Consider the following 16,509-nt stretch of genomic DNA (forward strand, 5'->3'; position numbering starts at 1 on the left):
GCTGCAGCTGTAGCTGTGCTGCAAACCCCGGTAGAGGAAGGTGAGGTCTCGACGATGGTGACAGTAACTGGGACTGGATGTGTACTGGTAGCTGGACTTGCAACTGGAATAGTAACACCGCCAATGGTAACTGCATGGGTATCATCAAGAGGGGTTGTCTGGTTAATGTTCTCGGTCTCCATTTCATTCGTAGCCATAGCTGTAGGTCGCTGGTTCAAATACGGGCTCGAAGGACCATGAAAAGAAGGTGTACTTGAACTTTGATTTATTGGTGATCATATACCCGTGGTTGGGACTTTGGTGATTAATAGAAGTGATTCGATGATTGGATTAACCTGGATATTTAGGAATTATTTGAGGAATTTACGTGATTAGTTTGGATTTGGACTTGTAAAATGGCGATTGGTATGATCATGGAAACATTGGAGATTTTGATTCAAGAGAGGGCGCTATAACAAAAACTGTCCTGATGCGGAGACTTTCTGACATGTGGGGTTCTTGGCCGTCACTGTCGGCTAGGTCGAGGACACTCTGTCCCTCTAGTCTCTTAGTACTCTGGCTCTGACTTTGACGTTTCCCCCGTCTTCTATCAGCTTCTGTCTGGACTCTGTACCCTGGCTTAAGTAGCCCCGTCAACATTCCTTCACTGTCACTCACTAATACATGTATGTCAATTCTTCCATTTAAACTTCAATCCTCACTCAAGGCCATGGCTTTCAAATGCGTCGTACTCTTGGGTTGTACTGGTTGAGTCTGCTTGCCCTTATACATGTGTTAGCTGACTTTGAGCAATACCGCGTTAAACTTTGAATGATTTGCCTCAGTGGCTGAGTCTACTGAGCTTCGCCTTTGGCATAAAAATTGTATGCCAACTGATGCAAAAATCTGCATAGGAACATGCACTGCTTGATGGCCAGAGCAGAACCGCACACACCCTCTCGCTCTAAGGTTTTGATGTCAACTGACTTCACACAGCATTTGCACATAGGTTCTTTTTCACTCACTTTCTTTGTATTCAGCCACACCCTAACTAATTATTCCTGTCATTCTTCTACTATTCTAAACTAAAAACGAAGGGACAGTTACAATCAAAGTTTTGTAGCCGATTGTTTGGGCTTCGCTTTTATTGTCACTTCTACTGCTACATTAAGCCTAGTGAAACCGTAGTTTAAGGTTTAAAGAAACATTCCACCATCTGAACAAAGTAACTAATGGTACAACAAAAAGTACTGTGTGTGTGTAACAAAGGCTGGTTCCAACAAAAGGAACATACCACATAGTTAACAGTGCACGCAACACACCACTGCCTGAGTACCTAATGATCTAAACTAGTTTGAGTTACAAGTTGTATGCTAATAAGACTGTTCCATTAAGTTGTAAAAAGGTAAGTTAGATAAGGACTGATTCATTTTATCTACAGGTAAGCAACATAATAAAGGCACAATTTAAACTACATAGTGTCATAAATACATGTAGCTCAGTTGGTAGAGTCAGCAGAGTAGTATGTAGGTTGCAGGTTCAAAAGGCCCTACCCACTCTACTATTTAATCTTTGATCTTGTCTTTGTACCACAAAATTTAAACCTCTTCTCAAAACTTATGTTATGTCACAGCTTTTCAATGACTTATTTTGTGGTGTCTTAGTTTTGTTTTTGTTTTGTTTTGGTTTTACTGTGCCTTGGACACCCAGCAGGGTGGATATGTGCGCATTATAAGTCTTATTATTATTATTATTATTATTATTATTATTAGTAGTAGTAAACTTTTTTAAACTTAAAAATATGAATACAAAATTTAACACAAGATTATTTTAATTTTACCCAGTCAGTTTCTTTTAAGGTTTTTTCACTTAGTTTATATTTCTGAAAGTCAATGATACAAATGAAACATTTATTGATGAATTTCAATAAAAAATAAAGATCTACAGACAAACCAAATGCAATTAATAAATTAATTGTAATTACGCCTAATATTTTTTAATAAAGGTACCAAACCATCCATACCAACAAGGACTGCAAGCCAAGGACTGCTAGACATTCAGTTTCCTACCTAACATCGTTAAAGACTGGAACAATCTTCCCTTCAACATAACTACCATCCGACATTGTCCGAGACAACAAAGGATTCAAAACAGCTGCTCTCGGGCACATCACCCAGCCTAAAAAGAAACTTGGCCTAATTAAATTATTAAATTATTAGGCTAATTAAAAGTCGATACATTTTGTTTGTTAATTTTAAAGGCACTGCAGTGGACACTTAAAGTATTGGTAATTACTCAATATAATTATCATAAAACCTTAATTGGTAACGAGTAATGGGGAGCTGTTGATAGTATAGATAATATTGTGCGAAACAGCTCCATCTGAAGAAACATAGTTTTTGAGAAAGAAGTAATTTTCCATGAATTTGTTTTTGAGACCTCACTCCTCAGAATGAGATGTTGGGTTTTGAGCAACTGAAAGTACACAACTTCGTGTGACATTGACAAGGCCAGGGTGTTTTTTCTTTCAATATTATCTCGCTACCTCGACGACCAATTGAGCTCAAATTTCCACACACAAGCTTATTATTTTGTGCACATGTTCAAATACACAAAGTGAGAAGACTGGTTTGACAATTAAATTAGTGTCCAGTGTCTAGGCCTGATATTATTTAATAAAGTTCAACAAAAAAGTAAAAATTTTTAATCATACAATTGAATTACAGTTGTCAATGTATTATGTAAATATGTCATACTCATTACGTATAAAAGAAGTTCTTTCTAGGCTTTTCTTTCCACTCAATGCTAAAGTTGACAGACCTGTGAAAAATTAAAGACGGACGAAAACGGAAAAACAGAAAACATTTTTAAAAGAAAAAAGAGTTCTCACTTTTTGGTCTCCTTTCTTGAAAACGAAGTCTGACATAAAAATAGCTTGCAATAAAACCGCTTCATTGTCTTGACGTTCTTCAAAACTCTCTGCACATTCAGTCATTGTGAGAAATTTACAACATGGCGCAGAAAAAAAGCAAACTCCTGTTGTTGTTGCCACTCAAAATTACGCATAAAACATACACCTCCAGTTTCACGGACGTTTTGTGCTAAAGTGTATAAGTGAATGAAAAGTTGAAAATAACAACACATGCAATAATCGGGTGCCAATTTTAAATTAAGATCTTTGTGTGATAGTGAAGTCTGGGTTTTAGATTGACAACCTCTCTATTTTCATATAACGGATTTATTAATGAGAGAAGGATCATGTTCGAGGTTGAGGTATTTTCAAGATGGCGACGCCCATGGATGAACAAAATGTGACGATCTCAACTGCTTCAACAAATCCAAACAACAACAGCAGAAGCATCCCAAAGATTGATCAAGCAGAATTCACGCTGAGAAAGAGACTTCCTCGCCGTCTACCCAAGCGTAAAAACGACATTTACGTGTCCAATAAGACGGATTTCAAGGCCCAGGAGGCGCGATGTCATAAATTGTTGGATACGGGAGTGAATGAGGTTCACATCCACGGACTTGGTGCTGCAGTCAACCGAGCAGTTAACCTTGCTCTCCAGCTGCAGAAGTCTAATCTTGGTACATTCCAGATGTCTGTTCATACGTCCACAGTTGAACTAACGGATGATCTTGAGCCTACAGGAGACGACGCAGAGCCAACAACAAGAGACAGACACAATTCAGCCATCCATATCAAGATATCAAGGACAGAAGAAGCTCCCTCCAAATGAATTTATTTGTCATTTGATTGATCTGAATTCAATTGTAGGAAGGATGGAAGAACACCATCAATACGCTGGATTCCCTCCTTCTCTTTAGCTTTTGGCCCAAGCCCCACATATTGCTTCGTGAATTCAACTTGAATGAGTTGTCATGATCTTTTTTGCAAAGAAACTTTTGTCCTCCAGTTGTCAACTACCATTGCCAATGAGGTGAATGAGAGTGTATTAAAACAATTTTGTGCAACTGCAAGCTTATTTTATGAAGAATCTCCGAGCTGACAATCACATAATTTATTTATCGTCTACCACTGCCACTACCAGGTCTACGCCTTTTTATTGGGCTACCTCCAAACAAAGTTATTCATCAAGCAAGGCATTGTGACAAAACTTCAGAAACAGAACAAACAAAATCAAGATACCATCGGACCTTTGTAGCAGCTATTCCAACTGAACTGTGTTGTTGATAAACTTTCCACTCCGAGAAATTAATTTCACATCTGTGTACTTCTCAGAGTGTGATTATTGCGGCTAATCTCTGCTCAAAGAATTCATGCCTTGACTGTCATTGACTGTTGTGTTAAAATCCCTTTTGAAATTTCTTTCGTAAATGAATTGTTTTGTATTGATTGAAAGGTCCCCAGTAATAATTGCAATGAAGGTTAAAGTTTGGATAAAAATCCAGATGAATAGTTTAAAAGACACTTGACCTGGAGTTTCATCTGTGAAAGGGGAAAGCCATTTTCATTTTGCTTCCATTTGAAAGTCTTCAAGCCTGAATTTGAAGAAAGGTCTTGTTTTAAGAAAACATTTTACGTTTTAAGAAAATTTTAAGAAAAGTTTTAAGAAAATTCTTAAAACTTTGGACAATAAAATGGCTGATCAAGACTTATGATGAAACACCAGCAAATCAGTTCACATATTCTCAAAATCAGGATTTATACATTTTTATTTCAAACTTGTTAGATTCAGATTTACATTTTTTACATAAAAATAATCTAATATTCACTATTGGTGACTTGTGAACAACTCACTAGTAGTAAACAATACAGCAAATACTTGTTTATTTACAGTGTGGTACAATCTAGATAATAACCAAGTTAGTCTGACTTGGTAATTCTACATCAAGGCACTCTACACCATCATCACCATTTGGTCATCGCTGCGACTCTTTGATATGACTTTCACTGAACTGGATTGTCCATAAAACATTAACACAACCAACCAGAACCAGCCCAATTTTTCTAAACCTTGATGTATTTCAATTGATGGGAAAAATCAGTCCATCTTTATTACATCACTATTATGGTATTCAATCAATTTATATAGATTTTTCGGTAGTTGTTTTGTTCAATTATTTTTCATAATTAAAGTGTACAAATAAAATGCCTGAATCAATATGACGAATCTTGTAGAAAGTTTTTGTTTCTTCTTTTTTTGTAGTAAAGTTATGAAAACATTTGTACAAAGTAACATTGCTTTGGTTAATACAAAAAATCACAAATTTGAAAGAATGTTCACAAGTCTGATACTTTTGAAAGCAAATTTTGTAATAAAGGTCAAAGTTCACCTTCATGATTCTCGAAAACAAATGCATTGTAATTAACATAGTTCCTCACTCACACAAAGCAGTTTGTGATATTTGTTTTGAGTTTAAATAAACCAAGAATACTTTCAGGAAATCTTAAATTTTGAAATTGATGACCCACGCTTATTTTTCTCTGTAATTTTTCAGCATATAATGCAGCTAATTTGAACATTGCATTTCACAGTAAGGTAGGGACTGAAAACCCAATCAACGTAGTGCCCTCGGCGTGATTTGAACCAGGGTCCAAGAGGTGGAAGGCGAGAGAAGATACCACTACGCCAACCCAACAGCCATTAATTCATTGGCCTACTCGACTTTTAGAAACTAGACTCTGGACCAAATTTCATAGAGTTGCTTTTAAAAACACAAGAAGTAGCTAAGCAAATAATATTACACGTACAACTTAAAACTGGTATCCTGGGTTCAATTTCATAAAGCTGTTTTAGCAAAAAAATAATGCACAGCAAATTTCTTTGCTAAGCAAACAATTTGCAACAATGTGAACTTGATGTAACTTTACTTTGACTGGTAACCTGTTTCTGTTAAGCAACACTTTTCAGTGCTTAGCAAGTTTCTGTGCTTACAGGCTTTATGAAATTGGACCCAGATCATTTCTGCTATAAAGCAGAAAAATGTTAAGCAATACTTCCTTCTTAAGCAGCTCTATGAAATTAATTGGGGTCTGCGACAAACTTCTTCAATCAAACTGATACTTAGAGTAGATAACATCAAAGAGTTCCTTGCACTGAATCTTGGCTCCTAGTTTAGTGCACAGTAGGAAAGCACCGGACATCTTTCTGTGTAGGGAGTAACTCTCCTCTGGGGGCGGAGCTAGTCTATGATTGAGCATAACTGGGAGGATGGACTGAATACGTCGAGTCGTGTCTTGTTTTGTGAAATCAAACGGCTCACTCTGTGAAAATGGCTCTCCCAGGATCATAACTGCATCTACATGCGCTTTCTGCATCACCTAGGAATAATAAACAATAACAACTGCATTTCTATACCGCCTAACACATCCAGAAGAAAGTCTCCATCACAAGATGAAAACAAGTTTATAAAGGTGACGCATAAAACTGCAAGCTTTTTGTGAAATTTTGCATTGTTGAGATACTTCAAGTTTTCTTCCTTTGGTCATTAAAGGTAGGGTCATACATGTACTTATGCAAGTACACCAAAAACTACTGCCCACCAAAACTTAATTGGTAAGATGCTCTGCAGCTGTTGATAGTAAAAACTATTTTGAATAAGGATTCTCTTTGAAGTATTAATATGGTTTTGATCAGTTTTCACCCAATAACATTTGAATCTGAGAAACAATTCATGCACAAGTTCTGAGAGTTAGTTTCCATCCTTGAATGCAAAAAAAATGCAACAAAACTGTAATGCCATTTTATTGCCTTATTGCTTGCGACCTGTTACTAGGTCAAAAGAAGTCCTGTTACTAGGACTGGAAGAAGGGTGCTGAGCATCCTCTTCTGCCGATCACCCCACCAAGTGTTTTGGACGACTGATTGGTTTAAGTTTTATTCTGATTCTTGGTTTAGGATGATGAAATGTCAAGTTACCTTTGACTCGTATCCGGTAAGAAATCCAAGTTTCTTTGAATATTCCAAGACATCCTCCCTGTTTCCTGATGAAGCTCCTTTGATCACCTACAAGAAAACGATAATATAATAATACCAGGTTCTTAAAGTGCCTTATCACAAAACTAAAGGGCAAGTCAAAGTGTCAGTATTTCTTCCTGGAAGGTATGTTGAGCTACATTTTAAAATGTGAGATCTATTCCTTTTTAGCTCCGGGGGCAATATGCGGCCAATCAGACCAGGAACACTGGGGCGAGCCCCTTCTCTTTATCATAAGTGCACTGGGTTCTTTTATGTGCATTACACAAGAAACAGAACAAATGGCATTACACTACATTTGAAGGACGCAGCAATAATGGTTTTAAGTGTTTAGCTTAAAGCCATTGGACACTTTGGATAAACAGTACTGTCCAAGGCCCACACTTAAGAAAATAATGAGTAAACCCACCCTTGTTTCCGCACGTTTCGCCGTGTCATGACATGTGTTTTAAATAAATCCGTAATTCTCGATATCGAGAATTTATATTGTTTTAATGTTTTCTCAAAAAGTAAAGCATTTCATGGAATAATATTTCAAGAGAAGTCTTTCACCATTACCTTCTGTAAACCCTGTAAGTTATTTGTAAATCTGTGAACTTTAAAAACAAATACTGTTCCGAAAGTGTCCAATGGCTTTAACGACACAAGTGTCATGACCGCGATTCGAACCGCCAACCCAATGACTACCAGAACTTGAATTCGATACTCTTAACCGCTCGGCCATGACACCCTCCAACCCACATCAATGACAGTGATCATTCAATGCATATTGGTTGATCCCCACTGTACATTTATTTCTCACTAGTCTCACCTTGATATAATCATCAACAAATGATTTGGGGAAATCTCTGGAGGCTCCAAAGTCTATCAAGGCCAACTGTGAATGAAGAACACAAAAATTATTGCACTTAATTAAATATTTCTACAATGAGAATTGAAAAACCTAGAGCCAATACATCTCCCAAAAGAGTTTCAACCACAAGTTTACTGGTCTTACTTTCTCATGATCAACACCATGCAAAACTTCAAACATCATTTAAGGAATTGATATTGACTTACCTTGCCAGTGTGTTGATTGTACAAAAAGTTGGACCAGTTTGGGTCTGTCTGCATAAACTGCCATTCAAACACTTCCTTTAAGCACAGTCTCAAGATATTCCTACAGATCTACAAGAAAAAACCACAAAGTATTTCATTAAATAAATAAGGAGAATCAAGCTTTTGTTTGACGAGAACCATCTCAAAGGTACCCATTTACCCCTGGGTGAAGAGAAGCAATAAATTACAGCTCAAGGACACAAGTGTCATGAACGGGATTCAAACCCCCACACTGAGGACTTAGCCACCAGACTTAGCCACCAATCCATTAAACCCCTGGGCCATGACACATTTTTTTAAAAGGAGAAGAATTTGTCTTGCACTTACATCATTTCTAGTTTCCTGATCCAAGTCCACAGCCTTATCTAACGATACTCCATCCACTAACTCTGTAGTAAGTATCTGCTTCGTAGATAACTCTGGTATGACCTCTGGAACTATTAAATCAGGGTCATCTCTCAGAACATTCCTAAATCATCAGACAAATTTAAAAAGTTATGATCACTATTACTTGAATCGCTCATTAAAAGCAGACCAGGGCCCATGACAAACTCAGGTCGAAATTCACTGGTTCGGGTATGAGCAGTTTATAAAGCGATATTTCTTATCTGATCAAAGGTTAACAAGGTGTACACACAAATATGGTAAACTCTTCACAGGTTCTTGTTTATAAACTACTTACTGGAAAACAGTGTTTAATAATATCATGGAAGCAACTTTGAATCATAAAAAGTGACAAAATATATCTTCAGAAATCAAATAAGGAACAGTTGGACTTTCTCTCTGCTCTCCAGCATTTTGGTAATTTGGCACCAGCAAGTAGGCTTGTGAGTCAGGATTACTTTTCTGATGAATATACCTGAATTTACGACTCCACTCCGCTTCTCTGGTGTAATCAACTTCCCAAGCTAGCTCTCTACGAGCCACATCAACAGCATTCTCAACATAAAGACCTTATCAAATAAACAAGGAAATTAAACATTATCAATATTAAACACAGTATTTCTATATCAAGGGATTAGCACCCAATTTCATAGAGCTGCTTTTAGCACACAAAAATAAGTGAGCTCAAAATAATTATACCAACCAGAATATGATTAGGTGAGGTTTGTGGTAGCACCGTGTGTAAATCTCTTTTGAGTAGTGCTGGTTCCGAGAAGAACTGGTGTATGACAATTCAACATTTCTCCTTTGTTGCTCCCAAATTGTGGAACAATCTCCCAGTACGCATCAGAAATTGTAACTCTTTGCCATTGTACAAAAAAACTCTTATAACTAATATTTGTATCAGATGTAATATGTTGTAGTTTAGTTCCATTGGTTTTGCTCTTTTGAGCCCTTTGATTTAAAAAAAAAAGGCGCTTTACAAATGCACTGTTGTTGTATGTATGTATGTATGTATGTATGTATGTATGTATGTATTTCGATCAGTATGCTCTGATCGTCTTAAAGAGAATGCTGGACTCTGTTGCTAGATTCTGGTTAAGTACTGCCTCTGTGTCAACCACAAGGTCTTTTCAGAAGCAACACTACTCAAAGAGATGTAAGAGGAGGAGGATGGAGAAAGATTGTACCTTCAGGAAGAACGTTCCAGACTTTCATGATGGCCATCAGGTTGTTGATGTCACTGTCAATACCCTCACCTACACCAGGATACTGGGGGAAAAAACAAAAGATCATTCAAGAATCAGCTTTAGGAACGTCATAGATCAAAGCTGTTTTGTGTTTCCCAGGGGGAGAAACTGGAAGGCCTTTTTGGTATCGGATAGATAAGAACTTTATTATCCCACTATGGAGAGAACTAACGCATAACTACAATCACAAGGCCCTAGCCGGGAATCGAACCAGTACCATAGTGGTGAGAGGCAAGCACATTATCCACCAGGGTTCTCTTTATGCACAACTTAAAACATATTGGGTCGATACGTGCGAATTGTGTGCCAATACGTGCAAATCTCAGCCTATATGTTTCAACAACAACAATTAAAATTAAAATTTCACAAAAATCAAAGATAAAACCATATAGAATGCTCCAGAGTGTAAAGTAGGGTTTTTAAAACAAAGATAAACACCAAGAAGAAAACATTCCAAAGGTTGTTTCAATTCAGGGTCCTTCAGCAAAACATAAAAATGTATACTTTTACATATATAAGTGTGACAACGACCCCGCCCACTAGCCACCCATCCTAGACACCTACCTGTATCTTCATAGCCACTTCCATTCCATCATGTGTTGTAGCCAGATGAACTTGACCAATTGATGCAGCAGCGAATGGCTTGTCTTCAAATGATGCTACTTTACTCCTCCAGTCGTCTCCTAACTCATCCTTTAAGACTCTCTAAAACAATCAATCAAACACAGCAAATCAAACTTTTCGTCTCATTACAAGAAAGCATGAGAAAATGTTTCCAAAATTACATCAAGTTGGTAGGTATTTATTTTATGTGAATCCTTGTGTCCTAAGCATATAAAACAAAATGTGCTGCAGAATCCCACACAATGTGCGTTAACAAAATGTGTATCTTCTTAATTTATTTCCATATGTTTAGACTGGAACCTTACGAACAGTGGGTAGAAATGTTAATTACAAAGTTTTCGGATGGACGATCAGGTTACCGGAAACCAATTATTTTGATTTAGGTCTTAATATATCGGTCTTTACCTCCATCTGCCAGGCTGGCATAAAGTCAGCACTTTGTCTGACTCTGTCAAATACTCTCTGCAACTCAGGACTGATTAATGCGTTATCTGCAAAAAGGAAACATGGTTCGTGAAGGGAAAGTAATAATATTAATAAACTGGAAATTTAAAAAGCGCCCTTAACCAGAAGATGCAAAGCGCTTGAAAACTAAAAGAAAAGAAAGCCAGAAAGATTGAGGGAAGCGCCAGGGCAGACTGGATAAACCCAGATTACATGCAACCAGAACAAAAGACTGGTCCTGAGGGCCAGATTTTAAAAGTAGTTGAGTCCTTTACTTGAGTGTGAAGTTGATTCCATAGCCGAGGGGCAGAGACAGAAACAGCTCTGCCATCACCAGCCTGGATGCAAGATCTGGGAACATCAAGACATACTCCTACTCAGTATACAGTGCTTTACATACACTTTTCTTTAGTAGACATAGGCATTTGCCCATGGTTTCTTCATCAAATTGTACCCCACTTATCCCTTCAGAGTAATATGCCTGTGAATTTGGTTCACAGAGCTTGGGAAAGTACTCAGTATACAGTACCTAAAACTTGCATCAGTGTATCAGTAAAAAACACAGACCATAGCAGAAGCAATTGGCTGGTACCAAAATGCTAAATTCCGCCAATTCCAACTCGCCTTAATCCTTCTTAAGCAAGTTAGCTTTAAGGAGTGTCTTGAAACCTCATCTCTGCTTACCTTGTATGCTAAGCATCTGACCAAGCTTAAGAGCAGCTCCTCTCACTCTACATAACGTATCAACGATACGCTCAGCATTAGCTTCGGACAACAGTACACTCCCGTCAAACTTGCCATCTGTATCAAATTAAGGTAAAACAAACAAACAAAATTAACAAATGGTTAACATTTAGTCTGGCTTAAAGGAACACGTTGCCTTGGATCGGACGAGTTGGTCTATAAAAAGCATTTGAAACCGTTTGTTATGAAATGCATATGGTTAGAAAGATGTTTTAAAAGTAGAATATAATGATCCACACAAGTATCACTTAAAATTGCACGGTTTTCATTTTACGTAGCGAACTAACACGGTCGGCCATTTATGGGAGTCAAAAATTTGACTCCCATAAATGGCCGACCGTATTAGTCGACGTGGTAAAAAGAAAACCACGCAATTTCAAGGCATATTTGTGTAGATCATTGTATTCTACTTTTACAACATCTTTCTAACAATATCGATTTTATAACAAACGGTTACAGAACGCTTTTCAAAGACCAACTCGACCGATCCAAGGCAACGTGTTCCTTTAACAGTAATGTCACAATTAAATTATTGTTTGTTTTTACAGAATAGTAATAAATAATAGCAATATTCACAGGTTTTATTTAGCGCTTTTTACACCAAAAGGGCATATTAAACGTTTGTTATTTTTGGTATGCAGACCTATGTTTAGAATTACAAGATTGGATAATCCAAAATGTTACTTACTTTCTTTGAGCCCAAAACTTCTTTTGGCTTTCTCGGCTAAGGCCCCCACACCCAAACCTGCTGCTAAACCTGTGAAGTTATATCAAGACAAAACAAATAATTGAGACAACATTTTCAGAGAGAGTAGTAATTCATTGTGAATGTGCCAGCAGTGACTCCGACCGCATTTCTGCTATCAGAATGTTTGAGCATGAAACCAGGCTTTCTGCTTCTTTTCACCCATACACTCTTGCTTTGGGAGATATAGCACATAGAACCATTCCAAAATCCTTTTCTTATGTATGTATCTCTATGGAACTCTTTGCCTGGTCGTTAATGAATCACAACTCCTTGATTTGTGCAACTCATAATCATAGGCGGTAAGATGTTTGCATGTAAGAGATTGGCTGTTGCCAGCTTGGTGTTTATATCCCCTTGTGGGAGTTTGCCGAGTTCCCTTGACAGGGAGATCATTACTAAGACAGAGACAGATAAGTATCTCACCGCCAAAGTTCCAGACTCTACCAAGCCGAGACGAAGGAACTGTCCGCTCTTTAGCTCTTTCACTCAACTAAGGTAAACAAAAATTAAAAGTCAAAGAAATACATCAACAAATGGAATAAATAAAAACAAATTGGGAAGTCAGGAGAAGGTCATAGTTTGTAATTTTTAAAGAACAAAAAACTAAAAACCTTGATCTACATTGTACAAAAGGGATATTACGAGCTTGATTTCCAGTACCCACTTATGCTAGGTGAAACTAGCATAGCACAGTAGTTGCATGCTCGTGGGGTGTAAAGCAATCATGGTGTGAAAGGGGGTCACCCCAGGGAATAGATTAGTGTAAAAAGGGCTATTGAGTACTAACCTTGGGTCTGATTCTTGGACCTCTAGGTCTCGCTGGTGTTTTGGATGATTTTGCTTTCATTCTAAGCTTCTCGAGTTCTTCTTGGGTCATCCCGGTGGATGAATCATAATGGAGATATCTCCTATGGTCGTTACTGAACTGAGTTCTTGTGAATGTGTGCAACTGTCTGGTTTGGTTCGGAGGTGTGCCGTTTGTTCTAGGAACTGCTCCATTTGCTCTGTATACAAATATGAAATATTCTTATTACTAAGTAGGATTTGAAACTTTGTGAGGTGGAAGGGCTGACCACATGTTCCATGCTTCTCCTCATTGAACCCAAGTCTCGACACTCATGGGGTGACACGTCTTTTTCTTCAGCCGCGCCACACATCTGGGACTCTCTAACACTTAATCTTCGATCTTGTCTTTGTACTGCAAAATTCAAGTCTCTTCTCAAAACTTATCTTATGTCACAGGTTTTCGAGGATTAATTTTGTTGTGTCTATTTTTCTTTGTGATATGTTTTGTTTTTGTTTTGTTTTTGGGTTTTACTGCGCGTTGAACACCCAGCAGGGTGGATATGTGCGCATTACAAGTCATATTATTATTATTATTATTATGATATAGGTTTCAAAAATTCAAAGGCTCCATAGGGAAATTCTAAAGAATGAGGTGCTCCACGAAGAAATTGTTTACAAAGTCAAACTGTTACAGGCAGGGATAAAGGAAAGAACAAAAGAATGCTCCGTGAGTTATTTTAAGAGTTTGTGTTTCAGTTTAAAATACCATGTAACACACTCATACCTAGAGGAGGGATTAGAACTGGATGACGTCTCTGGCACTTCTTGCGAGGAAACACTTTCTGGTTGTGGCACATCATCAATTGAGGATGATCCGGCGGAGTAAGCCCAACTTGTTGTATCTTCATCGGCAGCAGAGGCTGGGAATTCCTCAATGTTCTTCTGCAATGATAGAACGACTTACTAAAAACAAGGCGGGAATAATGGCTTCTGTTATCTGGTCTTGGCCTTGGTGCCCCTTCAAAAGGTTTGCTCAAAGGCGCTGAGGCACAGAAGAAATAAATAAGTCATTGATGGTAGGCCTCCTCAAACAAATGGGCTTTTGGAAGTATCTTAAATGTGTTGAAGGATGTTGTGTCCCTGATGTGATTTGGAAGTTTGGGTCCATATACCGAGAAGGCTCAATCAGCAAAAGTGATGTGGCCTGTTCTTTGACAACAACATATGCGGGGAGGCAGGTCTATGGACCACAGTAATTATTTTGCTTTTGTTTCTCCTAGCCCATCTGGAAGCATATTTGTACTGTCATGTATTGTTGAAATGGCTGAATAAATAATAATAATAATAATAATAGTAATAATAATAATAATATGGTGAAAATGAGCTGCAACTGGTGTCCCATTCATTGTCTTGCTTATGGCCTCATCAATCTGACCTCTTAAAAATTTAGTCTTGGTCCAAGACAATGTTATTCACACTACCCTATCACTCGACTATCGCGATCCCCGCTCGCTCCCTCCTCGCTGTACACATTTGTCTTGCACCAAGACTAAATTTTTCAGAACGTAATGAGAACGAGTTTGGGGGTATTGGCAAAGAAATTCCTGCTTAGCAGCTTTATGCAATTTGGCCCTTAAGTGCTTACCTGTGAGGAGCTTATCTTTGATGCATACACCATGGCGTTGCTAATCGTCTCCTCTGCCTTTGTTTGGATCTTTTCAGTGGTGGATCTTAGGCTACAATTACTCCATACTTGACTGCAGTCTTTACTCTGCGTATCCACGAAGGCTCTGGCAACCAGACTGAACCCCCGCAACGCTTTTATGCAGTCTGTTAACCTAGTCTGTGCCATGATGAGTCTGGTACCTTAACCTTTTATTGCTGTAAAACAAAACAAAATACCCTATTATTAGTTGGTTATAACTCTCTTCAAGGCCTCAATCTGTCAGTAATTTCAAACAATTACATTTAACAACCAATTACTGTAGATTAAAAAAGGTCACATTTGTCAAGTTTGGGCCTAATACTTTACAGAGGCAATGAAGGCGATTGTCTCCATGCCCCCTGGTCATTGCCTTGGTGCCCTTGAAGTACAGTAGAAATTTACAATTTCTTTATATGATGCCATTATCAAGAGAAATTGCCAGTGGTGCCCTTGTCCTTTCAAAATCGAAGCATACAGGCCTCCAAGTCTTTGAAAAGTTGATGACTACCAATAAAAATTTAAGTAAAAACCAATCTCTTTTGAAATGAATGGAAATCATCATATAACCATCTTCACCTGTACCTACCTCCTCCACCTTTTCACTCATTTTAACAACCCAAATCATATTTTACCTCAATGATTTAATACAACTGGTAGTCAAATTCAGCATCATTTCCCAAAGAGCATCAAAAATAAAGAAATTATAAGAAGTTAAAAAAAATGGAGAAGTAAAGAAATGAGTTGATGCTAATAAATCATTGCAAACTGGGTTCTTGAATGAAGAACAAAGCGATACATAGTAAAATGCTAGACCCAGTAACTTTGGCGCTGTACTCTGTTTTAAAATAAAATCGAAACCGTCCGTAAAGCGATTACTCCATGAAGTATCAAGAAACATCTGCGTTAGTCATTTTGACATCTGCAGTCGTAGTACGAACATGCTGAGCCTAGCCAGATGCCAACATTTCGGGGGGAAAACAGAGTACTAGGGTCGGGAAAACAACAGTTTACAGCAGCACCCAAATCATAATTGGGTAGTAAAACAGGTATGCGATGGGAACAAACAAGCCTATCCCATCTGAAGAAATCTCATTAATTTTATTTTCTGTAGACTGTGTCTGTGTGTGTCACTGTGTGTTTGTTCAATATTATTAATTATTAGTTAGCTGGTTATTGCATGATTAGGGCCGAACGAAACACAACAACTTAACATTGTATTATTGTATTTGAAACCTGTCCTTGTTAATAAAAAATAATAAATAACAAGAAGGTTACAAAATACATTGTCATTAGTATTACAAGGTCAAGGAAGAAAAACACACATTATTGTATACATGGTAAGAAAAGAGTAGACCATGGAGGTAGACTAAAATTAAACATTGAGGTGATTACTGTTGCGTATCACCATGACGTAACGAATCCCAAGTATTACGTAACACCAATGTCAATAATTCAGCCTTCACTCAGCATTCCCACACAAGCAGCATTCATTCATGCAGGCAAACGAACAATAAAAACATGAAATAAAAAAACAGTTTTAAAAACAGAAGAAAGTATGCACGGAATACAAAATCATGCCATCATTCATCAGAATGTTTTAAAAGCACCTACCTTGAGCTTCAAATCAATGAAACACTGAAAGATTTGACGAAAACCATGGATTAAATCCCACAACTGCGGAGTTGTTTAGGAACTGTTGGTTTCTTTCGAGCATGAAGTGTACGTTGTGTAATCGTTTTAAACTCCCAGACTTCCAATAGTAAATTATATGGTTGTTAATGCAAAACATTTTGGGTACCATGCTAA

The 16,509-nt window shown here is 37.7% G+C and overlaps 3 protein-coding genes across 4 annotated transcripts in view; 1 reads left to right on the plus strand and 2 right to left on the minus strand.

Moving 5' to 3' along the window:
- Nucleotides 1–3,082, minus strand: part of LOC117289632 (eIF-2-alpha kinase GCN2-like) — a 45,823-nt gene extending 42,741 nt beyond the window's left edge. For both annotated transcript variants that reach the window (XM_033770851.1, XM_033770843.1), the window contains exon 1: nt 2,870–3,082. In XM_033770851.1, the coding sequence (XP_033626742.1) occupies nt 2,870–2,974 (105 nt within the window). In that variant the 5' untranslated portion in view covers nt 2,975–3,082. The remainder of the gene's footprint in view (nt 1–2,869) is intronic.
- Nucleotides 3,083–3,246: 164 nt separating this feature from the next.
- On the plus strand, nt 3,247–5,889 carry LOC117297872 (ribonuclease P protein subunit p20-like). Its single transcript, XM_033781046.1, has one exon. It carries the CDS (start codon nt 3,264–3,266, stop codon nt 3,717–3,719), a length of 456 nt encoding a protein of 151 aa, XP_033636937.1. The 5' UTR covers nt 3,247–3,263; the 3' UTR covers nt 3,720–5,889.
- A 5-nt stretch (nt 5,890–5,894) lies between these two features.
- LOC117297863 (atypical kinase COQ8B, mitochondrial-like) lies at nt 5,895–16,415 on the minus strand. The gene is made up of 16 exons (XM_033781034.1): nt 16,315–16,415; nt 14,644–14,879; nt 13,783–13,940; nt 13,000–13,216; nt 12,636–12,702; nt 12,153–12,221; nt 11,405–11,521; nt 10,682–10,767; nt 10,217–10,357; nt 9,593–9,674; nt 8,878–8,971; nt 8,346–8,487; nt 7,980–8,087; nt 7,732–7,797; nt 6,864–6,950; nt 5,895–6,265 (listed from the first exon to the last, which is right to left on the minus strand). The coding sequence occupies exons 2-16, from the start codon at nt 14,848–14,850 to the stop codon at nt 5,993–5,995; spliced, it is 1,914 nt and encodes a 637-aa protein (XP_033636925.1). The 5' UTR covers nt 14,851–14,879; nt 16,315–16,415; the 3' UTR covers nt 5,895–5,992.
- Nucleotides 16,416–16,509: the final 94 nt, after the last annotated feature.

This window comes from Asterias rubens, chromosome 1, assembly GCF_902459465.1.
Source record: "Asterias rubens chromosome 1, eAstRub1.3, whole genome shotgun sequence".
Lineage (NCBI taxonomy): Eukaryota > Metazoa > Echinodermata > Asteroidea > Forcipulatida > Asteriidae > Asterias > Asterias rubens.

What these genes read in the sequence shown, in the direction of transcription:
- LOC117297872 (XM_033781046.1), top strand. Translation starts at nt 3,264, where the DNA reads ATGGCGACGCCCATGGATGAACAAAATGTGACGATCTCAACTGCTTCA.
- LOC117297863 (XM_033781034.1), bottom strand. Translation starts at nt 14,850, where the DNA reads ATGGCACAGACTAGGTTAACAGACTGCATAAAAGCGTTGCGGGGGTTC. An exon ending in TGCCAGCCTGGCAGATGGAG is followed by an intron (nt 10,358 to 10,681) that starts GTAAAGACCGAT and finishes TGATTGTTTTAG; the next exon opens with AGAGTCTTAAAGGATGAGTT. An exon ending in GAGTGGAGTCGTAAATTCAG is followed by an intron (nt 8,488 to 8,877) that starts GTATATTCATCA and finishes CTGATGATTTAG; the next exon opens with GAATGTTCTGAGAGATGACC.